At 37.6% G+C, this 14,280-nt stretch overlaps 1 protein-coding gene across 6 annotated transcripts in view; it reads right to left on the bottom strand.

The window, feature by feature from the left end:
* The window catches only part of TBC1D5 (TBC1 domain family member 5), a 326,766-nt gene that overhangs the window by 68,343 nt on the left and 244,143 nt on the right, over positions 1–14,280 (bottom strand). For all 6 annotated transcript variants that reach the window (XM_075419055.1, XM_075419057.1, XM_075419054.1 and 3 more), the window contains 2 exons: positions 12,999–13,141; positions 5,754–5,860 (listed from right to left, as the gene is read on the bottom strand). In XM_075419055.1, the coding sequence (XP_075275170.1) occupies positions 5,754–5,860; positions 12,999–13,141 (250 nt within the window). The remainder of the gene's footprint in view (positions 1–5,753; positions 5,861–12,998; positions 13,142–14,280) is intronic.

Genomic DNA, 14,280 nt, shown 5'->3' with positions numbered 1-14,280 from the left:
GGGAAGTTAGACCATCAAAACGCTTGGGTTTGCTACAAGGAATTGAATGTGGTTATAAAGTCATAGGTCAGTTTGAAGATCCTGACAGATTTTTATTCGTAAAAGTCTATCTACGTTGCATTAAACAGACAAGATCTTAATCTTTCAGAAATTCAGGCAAATAGAACTTCTCTGTGAATCACTGAAAGTAAATGCTTTTTTTTTTTTTGTTTCTCCTAATTCCTTTCTTCCCAGATGAAGAGACATATACTTAGCTTTGCTGGAAAACCTTATTTCCTTTATCAGTCACATCCCCTGTCAAGGTGACTCTCCTTTAAAGCGGAGGTGACCTTACTCGTACCGCCAGCTCATACTGCACTGGGATATCCATTACCCCAGATTTCTGATACTTACTTTTCATACATCCCAAATCCCTAATGTATAATTGCGAATCTCCTGAAAAATCAGTCACATTCTTCATGATGGGAAAAAAAAAGAAAAAAAGCGAAAAGCCAACCTTTGTTCAGGGCCCCCCTCCCCCTTGTTGGTACCCCTCTAACATCATGGACTCTGCACCCCGCTCAATGTGTGTGGGTACAAATTAACGAGCTGCTAATGCCCAAACACTGCCAGATCCCAACTTCTGATTGGCTGCAATCTGGTCATTAAAGAGAGATAATTAATGCCAGATTGCACACACAATGCTAACAAACAAACAAAACAATCCCAAACCTGCTTTTCTCCTGCCACAAACAGCAAAACAAACAATACTGACATAACGGCAGCTTTCAAAGGACAGTTGCAGCTCTGCAGCGGCACCTCAGTTAATGAGTGTATAGAAAAGAATTTATCTGAAGAAGAAGAAAGTGAAACTCAACAGCCTTTCAGGCACATGAAACTAGCTTGGAGAAAACTCTGAGACGGTGGCAGCTACTTAAGAAGAAAACTCAGCTGAAAATAAATGTACAAAGAGTTCAGTTCAAAATTTCAGTAATGTGTTTTCCCCTTGTCACACATTGCTCAGATTGTGAAAAGTGTTAAAAGCTGGAATGCAGATTTCTCTGACTAATCGTTATATGAGTGATCATGACCACATATTATTGCTTAAGTTTTCTGACAGTACCTGTAATTTCAGTCATCGTGAACTAATACGACTTCTTTGAAATGTCATGTATGCTTCACCATGGATTTAGTTAGAATTTAATATTATTATACGGCCACTTTCAATGTCAGCAAATAGCTTAAAATACAACGCTGAGAAAATAGCAGCAGCAGTAACTAGAATATTGTTCGCATAACTAATTCCCATCAACCACGCAAAACCACTTTCTTCCTTCTTTTTTTGAATGATGGCTTATAAAAGGTGTCTCCATTGAACTAAGCTCTGAACTAGCTTGCTCAGTGGATAACTCACTACATTAGAATATCTGAAAGCAAAATAATTTTACAAAAATATTAAGAATAAATACAGCAAGCTTTCAGACAAAGGATGGTTGTCAGGTTTTTAGTGTGCAATGTAAAACTGTAATATCCTATGTAGCACTTCAGTTTTCTAGTAAGTCATTGTGATAAGGCTAACACTTCAACACAGAACAACATACAAATAAGAACACCCAAAGATGAAAATTACTTTGCTTATGTTGCTGTATTAGAATTTTATTTGCTAAAGGGTGAAAACAGATTTGCAAAATTCACAGTTAACTTAAAACAATAGTTTTAAACCTTTTATTCCTAGCCCTGGCTGCCTTCAGGAAGGAAAGAACATCTGGTTATTTAAGGAACACAATATGTTCACATTTTCTATGACTTTTGTTTCTAATTGAGTTTTTTAATTTTTTTTTATTTGAACAACTCTAGTTAGAACTATGTTTTTTAATCACTGTATATTTTTCCACTGCCCTGTCTCTGTATCTCTACTACTTAATTTCACAGCCTTTGCTTTGAAAATTAACGGTACTCAATGGTTTTGGTAAGGAAAAAAATGAAAAAAATTGGCCACTTGTGGGATACTCAATACACAGAGACACACCTTGAGTAAATGCTTTTGGACATACACAAAAAAACATTCCCTTATTTTCTCATTTCACACAGACATACTTTTAATAGCCCATTCTTCCATAAGAAGCTCTACTTTTGTGTTCAGAAGGACTGTTATTATATAGAAGTTACTTTCATATAAATAATTGAGGTAATTATCTGTTCAAAGATTAGAAATGTGAAACAAATACTCTGCTAAGCAGGTTAACTTTATCACCATATGCAAAGACAACAACACTGATTTGAGCTTTTCATTCTATGTTTTCCTGCGTACTGGAGCTAGCCAAATGCAGAAAAGGCTGAAATTCAGTTATTCTGCATTGATCCATACTCATGCCTGTAAAATTATTATCTCTTAGGGCCCCCTTCAGAGACAGGTGCATTAACTTGTATTGAGCTATTACAGAGATGTGCATTTCTCTTCCATGGCACTGGAATGTATCAGCGATGTAGTATCTAAAACGTCTTTTCATCCCAACTGCCAGCTGGGGTTCACAGAGTGAAAAGGAGAACTGCTTCATGCATTAGATTAATGGCAAGCAGTAATTACTTTTCATATTATTGTCATTACTGGATAATGCTAAGGCTTTAGCTAAGGTTTGATTCCACAAAAGGTCAGGAAATTGTATTTGTCCATCTGTAAGAAAAATATGCCACCCATCTTTTAAGTATAGCTTTCTTTTGACATTTAGGTTGCTCTCCTGGCGATGACTGCAGTGAAAAGAAGCAAACAAAATGCGACAGGTTCATCAAACCGAAGTTCAGCCCTCCTGATAGCCTACAAGACAAATAAGTAAGGAGGAGATATCTGTTGTGTCAGACCAAGGAAACAGAAGAAATAATGGGTGCTATTCGACGTGCAAACCCAGATTACCTCCAGAACTGGAAGTTATGGATGGAAAGGCTGTATCAGGTCCATCTTATCTACTTCACCATTTATGACATGATTGTTCCTTAAGAACCTTTCAGTTTTACGTACATACAATGAACCTTTCTTAGTCCAAATACCCCACAACTTTCCCTCAGTGAGATTATTTGGCATTTACCTAGCTGCAAAAATAATCCCATAGACAATATATTTTAACAAACCTGCAAGAGGCAGATTCCTGTTTGTCCCTGTTCATGACTTCTAAACCGCATTTCTTGTCCAGCTGAGATTTAAAGCTCCAAGGGGCAGAGCGCAAACCTCTGCCAGATATTTGGAACAACACTAAACATTCTCGCTACGTTCAACAAATAATGAAATAAGCCACTGGACCATGCAACAGTCTCCCACAGAAGAGTTCCCCGACTTCACATATTAAAACCCAAGCAAAATCTTGTAAGAAATGCCACACAAAACAACTCAGCCCTGGCTCAGGAGATCTAAATTGCACTGAACCAAATGTAATTTCCCATTAGAAACTAGAAGCTGGTGACAGAGAAATGCACAGGAAAACATCAAAGGAGGAAGAAAAACCATTAAGCACTGAATTTGCTAATCATCACTTACAAGTTACACTACTGACTAAAATCTCCTTGTCTTTTCTTCCAATCTCCTTTTATCTGCTCAGGGAATAAAGACAAACTGAATTATCTTTATGCAGATAGCAAAAAAAAGGTATCCTAATTTTCCCACTTCTATTGGTATATAATCTGTGTACTGACTTCAGGCTCCTATAGCACCTATGATGTCTTGTTGAGTCTTCCCTTTCATTATGTGTAATGCAAAATTTTGACAGACTTGGAAAATTTTTATGTGTAGGTCTTACAGAATAACAAGACTTCCATTTCAGAAATACATTGAATTGAACCAACATAAGCTTAAAGATACATAAGTGAAAATTGTATCTAAGGAAAGATAAGAAGCAGAGACTCAAGTCATAGCATTTAAAATACATTTCTTTCTCAGACGAGGAGGCATTTTTTTTTTTTACAGTGATCCTTTAGAATCATTTAACTTTCTTACTGTAAGAAGTCCAGATCTGTTTATGCAGTTTCAACCCAAAGACCCAACGTAAAACGAGAGGTGGCTGGAAGCCCCTTAGCGCTCTTTGTTCTCTGGAAATCCCAGCTTCAGGGTACTTCCCAAGCAAATAAATACAGCTCAGAAATAAGGAACAATTGTAATTCATTTTATTTAAATTGACAAAACAACTAGCAGTCTTTGCTTGAAAGAGCTTGAAGTACTCATTCACCTGAGTGAAGGGAGAACTACCTGAAAGACATGGTAGGAACTACATCCAGTATTTTTCTGAAAGGTGTTCCAGGCACACCTGAGAATGTTAATTAATAGGAGACTGAGCCCTTACGAGCCAGACAATTTCATTCTGTCAGAGACAAGGGCATAAGGAGCAGAATAGTGATCAAGGTTTTTTCATTGGAAGTTGGTGGTTTATTTTTGCCCCCTTAAGCTGGTAGGATATCTTGTATACAGCCTAGGATGCTTCGAGGGACAGCTGAATAATTATTCTATCTTTTAACATGTACCTTCAATAAATGACAGATTATATATTGGATTTAGTTTGTTACCTTAGCAAAATTCCCCCCTCCCCCGCCCTCGCTCTGTATCTTCCCTTTAAAAAACACTTCTCTCTTGTTTTGCTAAGAGAGTACATAAATAAATGCTGGGCAGTCTGATTTCACAGACTGCTGCCGAAATCTGAAGAAAGATTCCTGAGATCTAACACAACAAACTTTCTTACACACTGAAAAGACGATATACTTTACTTCTCATCATGAAAGAAATCTTTGTGCCCGAGAGGAATGAAGAATGCAGCTGAAAGGATGCAGATCTCTGCAAAAAACTGATATAGCAACAAAGAGACAATTTTTTTCTTAATCCATAAAAGTGTAAACATTGGTACTGAATGAAATTTTGCAGAAGACAGTCAGAGTGCAGAAGTGATGAATTTTTCACTTTCAAAGGTGACATGCATCAAGAAGATGAGGGAAACCAGACTTTACACTGGCAGCCTACTAATGGGACATGCACAAAGATGGTTCAAAACCAGCAGCACAAATTCTGCTATCTGCCAAAGTTCTGAGTACTGCAAAGATTACTGTGTACAGCTTCATCTCAAACACTTTATCCACTATACTGTGAATACCTGCTGTATATTATATCCGCACGTATACGCATGTCATTCTAAAACAGCAAGAAGTTTGCTTTTTTTTAGTATAGATGAGTATATCAGTATGCTAGTAATATGTAACATAAAATTTATGATTTTATATATTTTATTCGTGTGAATCTTTTCAGGCTGTAACAGCAGACTCATTTTTAATTGAAAACCACCACATAACTATTATATATTGGGCAGAGGTAGTGCTTTAAGGATTAACAGTGATTAATCTGCAGAAATCCCATGAAAAAGGTCTTGCGGATGAAATTGCATGACAGTATCCACACAGCTTACTAGGTTATTACACAAAATACTACTGCTTGCCTCAAAAGTATACTTTATTATGAAAGATGTCTGTGCTGAATACCAAGCTATTCTAAAAATCATAAACATCTGTAGTTACCACAGCTCCTGAATAACTTTAGCAAAGTAGTAGGATACTATCCTTTAAAGAGTAAAATAACTTTTTTCTACTCTTGGTTACCAATTCTTCCCTTCAGCTTTTTTGTCAGGTAAGAAGAAACTTGAAACTACAGTTTAGTTGCCAAAATGTAGGTTGTTATTAACTTCACAGTATTTAGAACATTTTATTACAGAGGTTTATTCCCTGTATTTACAGAGGAGGCATCTCACCTTTGGATCTCGGAGAAAAAGTGCTCTTAGGATAAGGGAGTGAACATCTCCAATAGGTGGATAATGCATCAGAAGTCCCAAACAGGTCTGATAATTACTTGAAATCACTAAAATGAAAATAAAAAAAAAAGGAGAAGAAAAAAGTGTTAAATATTACTTAACTTATTTTGATATTGCAAACAGTAGCTTTTCCAATAGATTCATTACAGTTCAGATTCATCTCTTTTCCCACGTTAAGTCTCTTAGAACTCAAGCAGTGATCAGAGTGAAAGAAGACATTGCATAATCAAGGTTCATCACTACACTTGGTCCTATATCATTAAGGACAATGCTAAACCTACCACTGACTTGATGTCACAGACATTTATGTTAGCTCCAGATTTAGATGCCTAAATTTAGATCTCTGTAGCTGTGCACCTAAAGCCTGCCTGAGTCAGTGGAGGTCAGGGCAACACAGTCAACAGATGCTGAAGGACTAGTCCTCCACTCCGAAAAGGATGCTGACTTTTCAGACACTCATCTGCAGACACCCACATTTCAGTATGATAATTCATGAGAAGACAAATTTTTACCTTCAGTCCTGTTTTTATGACAAATTTTCCCACTCTGCAATTCTTTGCTGAAATATCTTTTGCATTGTTCTTATGTACATATACACATACATGCCCATGCACTTATATATACACATATGTAAAGTGATGTCAGCAACTCCTTGTTTTCTTGTAAATCAGAAACTATTCACAAAATGTTCAGGAAAAAGTGAAAAGGCTAGATTTCAATTTCATAAATACTTAAAAATACAATATACTGTTAACTTTATTAGAATTTTTTACTTATTCAGGAAATTTTAAGCATGCTTTGCTTAAGTTTTTCATTTTGTTATCATTGTGCTTGATTTTATCTGAATCTATGTAAGTATACTCTGTGGTGCTTTGTCGTTGTCGTCTTCTGTTTTTGCCCCCCCCCCCGCATCAATCTAATTATGAGTGCAATTATTAAAGACATCTTTTCAAGCAGGTCTATGTAAACTACTTCATTTCTTTTGCACCATCTAAATCCAAGCAATCCATCTGCCACAGCTGTCAAAGCAATGCCTGTTAATGATGCTTGCACTCTGCCACATAAAGACAGCCTCCAACAATAGTAATTGTAAATAAATTTTTAATAAACTTTACTAATCTGAGAACTTTTGCTGTAGTAACAAATACTTTTAATTAATCAGGCCTCTACACCAGAAAGGACCGTTACAAATACAAAATTATCTTGAATCAATAAAAGGCAAAATAAAGGACTGTTTGCAGAGAGAAAGACTTAAATGTTTTACTTTTTTCTTTCATGTGAATAAGCCTCATATCCTACTGTACCTTTCCTCTCTCAACAAGAGGATTATGGGGAAAAGATACAGGACTGGGCAAAATGAATAATTATAATCTGTGTAGAGAACCACTTTATCATCTTCATTTCCGTTGCTGATCCGACAGCTTGTAATTTCATACATCTGCTTTCATTTGTAAAGCACTCACTTATCCTACTCATTCTTTATCTGTTCTGCCTGTTCTTTTTCCTACCCTTTGTTTTTCTTGTTCATATTCAGGTACCTGTTTTTCCTTCTTGAAGTCACAAAGCTGGCATAATGAACACAATACTATGGTCTCCGTCAGAGCTCCTTCAGAGGAGCATAATACGAGCACCACATAGTACACACCCAATCAAACTCTCATATGTAAATCAAATTTCAGATACTGTACTGCAGTTATGATCACGATGCCTTTTTACCAAAGCAAATAAGAATACTGAAAACTGATAGTATATTCTAATACTTTTATAAAAGATAGGCAGTAGGACCAATGCATTTCTCTTTTGAAGAGATCAGTATGCGTTCTACTCTGCAATGTAAAATCAATTAAAATTATCCTTTTTTTATTTTTCTTGGAAGAGTTCTTTGCTGTCTCACAGATATAGAGAAAAATAAATATTAAAAAATTTCATTTATTTTAATGGTGTAGAGTTGAGCCGCAAACAAAAAAAAATATTTTCAACCATGAGACATTTACTCTAATTATTAATTTTTTGAAATTTATAATAGTGAAGTAATTGAATAATGGAAAAAAAAATCAAACTGTTAGGCAATGACCTGTGTCCCCTGTGATTTAAAAGCTAAATTTTAAAATGAAACCTTACCATCCAAGGAAAGTTCAAAAAACTCCAACACTTTACTGACGATCGGCTGCTAACTTTTATATTTATTTTATCTTTAGGGTTTTCCCCACACATTCAGCTGCCCCTTTTTTGTGTAGAAATCTTTACAGAAGAGAATACTGTTGCCAGTGCTCTATTTGCTGGGGAACCTGGGTTAAAAGGATTACTTTGCTGAAACACCTCTTGGCACCCTGTGTTTCAGAGTGATCGTGCGCTGCCCAGGAGCCAGCAGTGTGTGCTCACAGCCCAGAAAGCCAACCCTATCCTGGGCTGCATCAAGAGAGGCGTGGCCAGCAGGTCGAGGGAGGTGGTTCTGCCCCTCTGCTCCGCTTTCATGAGACCCCCACCAGGAGTCCTGTGTACAGCTCTGGAGTCCTCAGCACAGGAAAGACATGGACCTGTTGGAGAGGGTCCAGAGGAGGCCACAAAAATGACCAGAGGGCTGGAACACCTCTCCTATGAGGACAGGCTGAGGGAGTTGGGGCTGTTCAGCCTGGAGAAGAGAAGGCTCCAGGGAGAACTTACAGCAGCCTTCCAGTACCTGAAGGGGTCCTGCAAGAGAGCTGGAGAGGGACTTTTGACAAGGGCGTGTAATGATAGGACAAGGGATAATGCCTTTAAACCAAAAGGGGGTAGATTTAAATTAGATAGAAGAAAGAAATTCTTTACTATGAGGATGGTGAGACACTGGAACAGGTTGCCCAGAGAAGCTGTGGACGCCCCCTCACCTCCCCCTCCCACCAAATTGCTTTCTCCCTTCTGTTTTAGATGAGACTAACTTTTGTCTGCTGGTCCAGTAATTATTCCTGGACACAAGCAGCAATAATAGTAGTGGCAAACATCTAAACTAACTGTACCTGTCCTCAACAAAGTCCTAATTTTCTGCCACACGTAATTTTTTGAGAGTTTAATGTCTGATGCCATAATATCCTCCTAGGGAAGCTCAGGAACTATGGGCTGCATGAGTGGTCAGTGAGGTGGATTGAGAACTGGCTGAATGGCAGAACTCAGAGGGTTGTCATCAGCGGCGCTGAGTCTAGTTGGAGGCCGGTAACTAGTGGTGTCCCTCAGGGGTCAGTACTGGGCCCAGCCTTGTTTAACTTCTTCATCAACGACCTGGATGAAGAGTTAGAATGTACCCTCAGCAAGTTTGCTGATGACACAAAACTGGGAGGTGCGGTAGATACACCAGAAGGCTGTGCTGCCATTCAGCGTGACCTGGATAGGCTGGAAAGCTGGGCAGAGAGGAACCTGATGAGGTTCAACAAAGGCAAATGCAGGGTCCTGCACCTGGGGAGGAACAACCCCATGCACCAGTACAGGCTTGGGGTGGACCTGCTGGAGAGCAGCTCTGCGGAGAGGGACCTGGGTGTCCTGGTGGACGACAGGTTAACCATGAGCCAGCAGTGTGCCCTGGCTGCCAAGAAGGCCAATGGCATTCTGGGATGCATTAGGAGGAGTGTGGCCAGCAGGACGAGGGATGTTCTCCTTCCCCTCTACACTGCCCTGGTGAGGCCTCATCTGGAGTACTCTGTCCAGTTCTGGGCTCCCCGGTTCAAGAAAGATGAAGAGCTACTGGAGAGTCCAGCGGAGGGCTACAAGGATGGTGAGGGGACTGGAACATCTCTCCCACGAGGAGAGGCTGAGGGAGCTGGGCTTGTTCAGCCTGAAGAAGAGAAGGCTGTGAGGGGACCTGATATATACTTACAAATATCTGAAGGGTGGGTGTCAGGAGGATGGGGCCAAGCTCTTTTCAGTAGTGCCCAGTGACAAGACAAGAGGCAAGCGGCACAAGCTGAGGCACAGGAAGTTCCGTCTGAACATGAGGAAGAACTTCTTCCCTCTGAGGGTGACGGAGCACTGCAACAGGCTGCCCAGGGAGGTTGTGGAGTCTCCTTCTCTGGAGATATTCAAGACCCGCCTGGACAAGGTCCTGTGCAGCTTGCTGTAGGTGACCCTGCTTCGGCAGGAGGGTTGGACCACATGACCCACAGAGGTCCCTTCCAACCCCTACCATTCTGTGATTCTGTGATTGTACCAATGTTATATCCAGATGACTTCCTAACCCAGGAAGGGTGGGACCACTTTCCTCTGCTGCTTTACGCATGGCTTTGTTCTCTTTAGTAGGCCCTAAATTGATTAAACATAGAGAATACGAACATCTTGCAGTGTAACAAAAATAACAAATCAGCCCCTCTAAGCAGAGGCTCTGGCTCCTTTATTTCCCTCAAAATATTCAGAGCGCCTTTAGGTAAGAAAACATATATCGTAACAATGGTGACAGCTAGTCTTCAAGTGGTAACATGATAAAAATATACTTATTCTAACAATGGTCAGTCAAAAATAACTCCTGGTGCAATAATGACATTAGTTTACTATGCAAAATATAGACAGGTCTTCCAGGTTTGTTTGTTTTTGTCCTTCTTGAAGGGAAGGGAAATATACAAAACATATATATATTTGGGCCACACCCTCCCCTCCATTCTAATTTCATCAACAACTGCATATACATCCATACTGGTGAAAAAGAAGTAACATATTCATGCTTCTGATTTGCCTGATTAAAAAAAAAAGGTTGTTTTGCATGAATATTTCCAAAGAATCCCAGAAAATAATTTATTAAAACACACAGAAACTTCAGTACTCAACCCTGCACTTTGTTTGTGAGGATTATCACTCCACGGATAAAGTTCTGCTTGGATACAGATGTAAAACTGAATAGAGCAGTTTACAGAATGGCTGTGTACATGATCATGTATCTGTAATCTCTAAAATGTATAAACAATAATCTAATAGTCTAAATGCTCCCTTCTCTTTGAATAATATACCCTTTGAGTAACAGAGGATTTAAAAAAAAAAAGGCACAAATACTACTTTCGTAAAATTATGTCCTTGAGAACATCATAATAAAACACAGAAGAAAATCCATCAATTCCCAAAACAGCAACTTCTCCCCCATCCCCAAATGTGTTGGTATAAAAGAATCTGCATAATTTTTCAACTTTCAAATGCTTTCACTAATGTATTATTATCGTTGCTTATCCTTGACATTTTTATAACACAGTATCTTAGGAGCTTGATTATTATTCCTATTGTTTCAGTTTTTAAACTGAAAATTTCCAATTTGTTTACAGATGATTAACATCATCGGGTGTTTTGAGGTAATATTTCATTTCACCAAATCAAGAGAAGCTTTTAGAAACTTATTTGGAAATGTTTTTAAAAATATTACAACAGAAATTCAAACTCCATTCCAAGCTCAAATATTATCAGCAATAAAAAAATAAGGAAAAATGGAAAACTTTTCTATTACAGACATCTAAGAAAAGCTTTTTTTTAATCAAATCAAGAAGTGTGGAAACTTCTATAGTTTGAGTTTGACTTTGAAAATCTATTCAACTTGACAGTATTTATGACTAGGTATTTTGTTCCCTCATTCTATTAGGATTAGAGCAACTAATTAAGTCCAACTATAGAACAAAATGTTACTTCTTACAGAACCAGTGTATGTATGACGTTATTAGCTGTCCTGGTGAGATGACTTTGCATCTCGTTTGGGCAAATGTACTCCACTTTAAAGCTATTATTTACTACTTTATTTACTAAGCCTGGAGATTTCAGAGAAAAGAGGGAGACAAATTTCATACAGATGCCTAGAACTCATTTTTAGATCACAGTTTTAGTTACCTCATACCGATACTTGTATGTAAGCACCACAAAGAAAAAGAAAACAAACCCAGAACAACCTTCCCTACCCCAGGAGAGAGAGGGTGCTTACAAACACAGTTCTAAAGTATTTTTTTTTTAAATGGAAACGATGACAAAGAATAAAATACTGATGTTAAGAAACATTTTTACATGCACCTGCACTACCTATCTATACCAAATTTTTTAAGATTATTTCGGTTTACTGTACATAAACAAGCCAGATTTAGACTGCAGAACATAATGACCTGGAATCAGATCATCCTGAAACAGAAGCATTAATTTTGAAACCTCTAAACTGATATAAATGTCCACTTCTTTGAGAGGAATGTAAGGTAGCTCTATTGGCTGCATGTTTGTTAAAAAGTAATTAAAAAACGAAGGCAGGCAGTGGAACGACAGTATGTGTAAAGTACATACACGTTATATTTTCAAGATTGGGCCCTAAAATAGGAACCACAGATGTTGAAAACTTCATGTATCCTAGAACACAAAATTGTGTCAAATACGTGACCTTGTTATAACCTAAAGCTTACAGATTGTACATAATTAACTCTGAACAGCATGCTATGGAATTCATATATTTAATGACAGACATGCATCTTGCTGCAAAAAGCATACTTTGTTGCGGCAAAGTTGTATACACAATTTTTCGCAAATTATGATGGGACTGAAAGAGATGCCTCAATCATTACGTGTCTTCTTCCTCCCATTCACAATTATACAAACTAACAACATTATTGTGATTTCTTGTTTGTCCCAACTTAATGTATTTATCGGTCATCACTAACCCATAAGAATTCATCTTTGCACATATTTCAGGCGTACTAAAAAATAAAATCAAATGATCATTTTTTAAAGATGCCCCTATTGCATAGAACAAACCTATTGTGCAATTGTTATTCATCTCTGCATTTACATTTCCTTCAAGATATATCTTCGAAAATTATGAGTCATTGTCTTGTGCATTTTCACATTTCTCACAGTAGAACAGCATAAAAATATTTCGTGTCAAAGGGGGGCTTTACTCAATTCGTCAGCTTGGTCAGAAGGTGGAGCTCTATACATACCTGTACCACCCAACTGCACATAAAACCTGCAACTCCATCTAAAACCACAGAACTACTTGGAAAACAAACCTGCATTTAACTCCAAGATACAAATTGTTTCATAAACACAGCAGACCACATGCAATAACAAACGGCTCCTTTCCTAGCATTTTAAATGATTTTCTATATGTTAAAAAAGTCACAATAAAATTTAGCATTTGTTCAGTCCTCTTTTTCTTTGAAAAATAGGTTTGCATTCTTTTAAAAAGATCGTAAGACAGTTGATACTTACAGGCATCTCTAATATATAACAACATGGCTACAAAAATGTAGTCAACTAAATTCAGGGTGATACTGTCAGCAAACAGGGCATCCCAGACAACCAGAAGGTCCTGGAGTGGGAATTCACGGCCAAACAGAAGCCTTACCCATCGCCTGAAAAAAAAGGAAAAGATGTGATTTTTATTTCTCCATTTTGCCAAGTATGGTAAAGTCAGGATAGATACACCAGGATCAACTATAACGCAAAACATTTTACTAAAAAGTTTTGCAAAGCGTGAAGATCTGTGATAACCACTTAACTAATTGTATTTGTGGAAATGTTACTGTATCTACATTAAAGAAGTGACACAGTACAAACTGTAGAAGCTTAACTGACTTCTTATGTGGGTGAACCTCAAAGGACAAAACATATCAATCCTATATACCATATTTTTGAGCATTTAATGTGATAGTGATCTAAGATGAAAAGGAGAAAATATTCCACAAGAACAGCTTGGGATTGCAGAAACAGGAGGTGAAGGCAGTGTTTTATGAGAAGCCCTGGAAAGCCCAGTCAAGTGAAAGCCAGTCCAGAAGCAGATGACAAACAGAAGTTAAAATGGACGAGGTCACACTTACTTTGAAGAGGCTTCCTCCCTGCTATTGATGACAGTGTTTGCAGCTCCATGTAAAATATGCTATGGATGCTATTTTGATTAAACCTAATTTGAATCTTTACCAGATTTACTGATAATCTGCATGGAGACTATATCGTTAATTCCTGTTCATATCTGTGCTATTTTCATACCTACCAAAATGTGAAAATCTGTCTTATTAAATGCAATATTTGCTTGAGGCTGGAAGCTTGAGATGCAGTAGAAGAAAATTATTTCTAAAGATTTCTTATTTCCAGTTCTGGCTCTTACACTGATTTACTTGCTGACCTCCGGAAAGGCCCTTTCCTTTCCTATTGCAGAACAGACCCTCTAGCTTTGTACCTTTTTAGGCAGGATTATCTAAGGTTACATTTGAAAGAACTAAAGAATAGTTAATAACATTAATCCTGAAATAGTTATTACAAAATGGACATAAAAATAATGAATTACATTTTTAGCTGGGATATGCAAATTACTACGCATGTGGAATCTGTTTATGCAGTGGCAAGAAAAGATTGATTGCAAATTTCTGCTAAGAAAATTAAGTCATTCTTTAAAACTCACAAAAAATTCTAAAAAGGCAACTAGAAATTTCATCAAGATTAGTTTCACTTGCAAGAATTCATGTTTAACCACTTTTATCCCAGAACTCATTGT

The sequence above is a fragment of the Opisthocomus hoazin genome, chromosome 4, assembly GCF_030867145.1.
Source record: "Opisthocomus hoazin isolate bOpiHoa1 chromosome 4, bOpiHoa1.hap1, whole genome shotgun sequence".
NCBI lineage: Eukaryota > Metazoa > Chordata > Aves > Opisthocomiformes > Opisthocomidae > Opisthocomus > Opisthocomus hoazin.
This window is presented reverse-complemented; position numbering and strand designations above follow the sequence as displayed.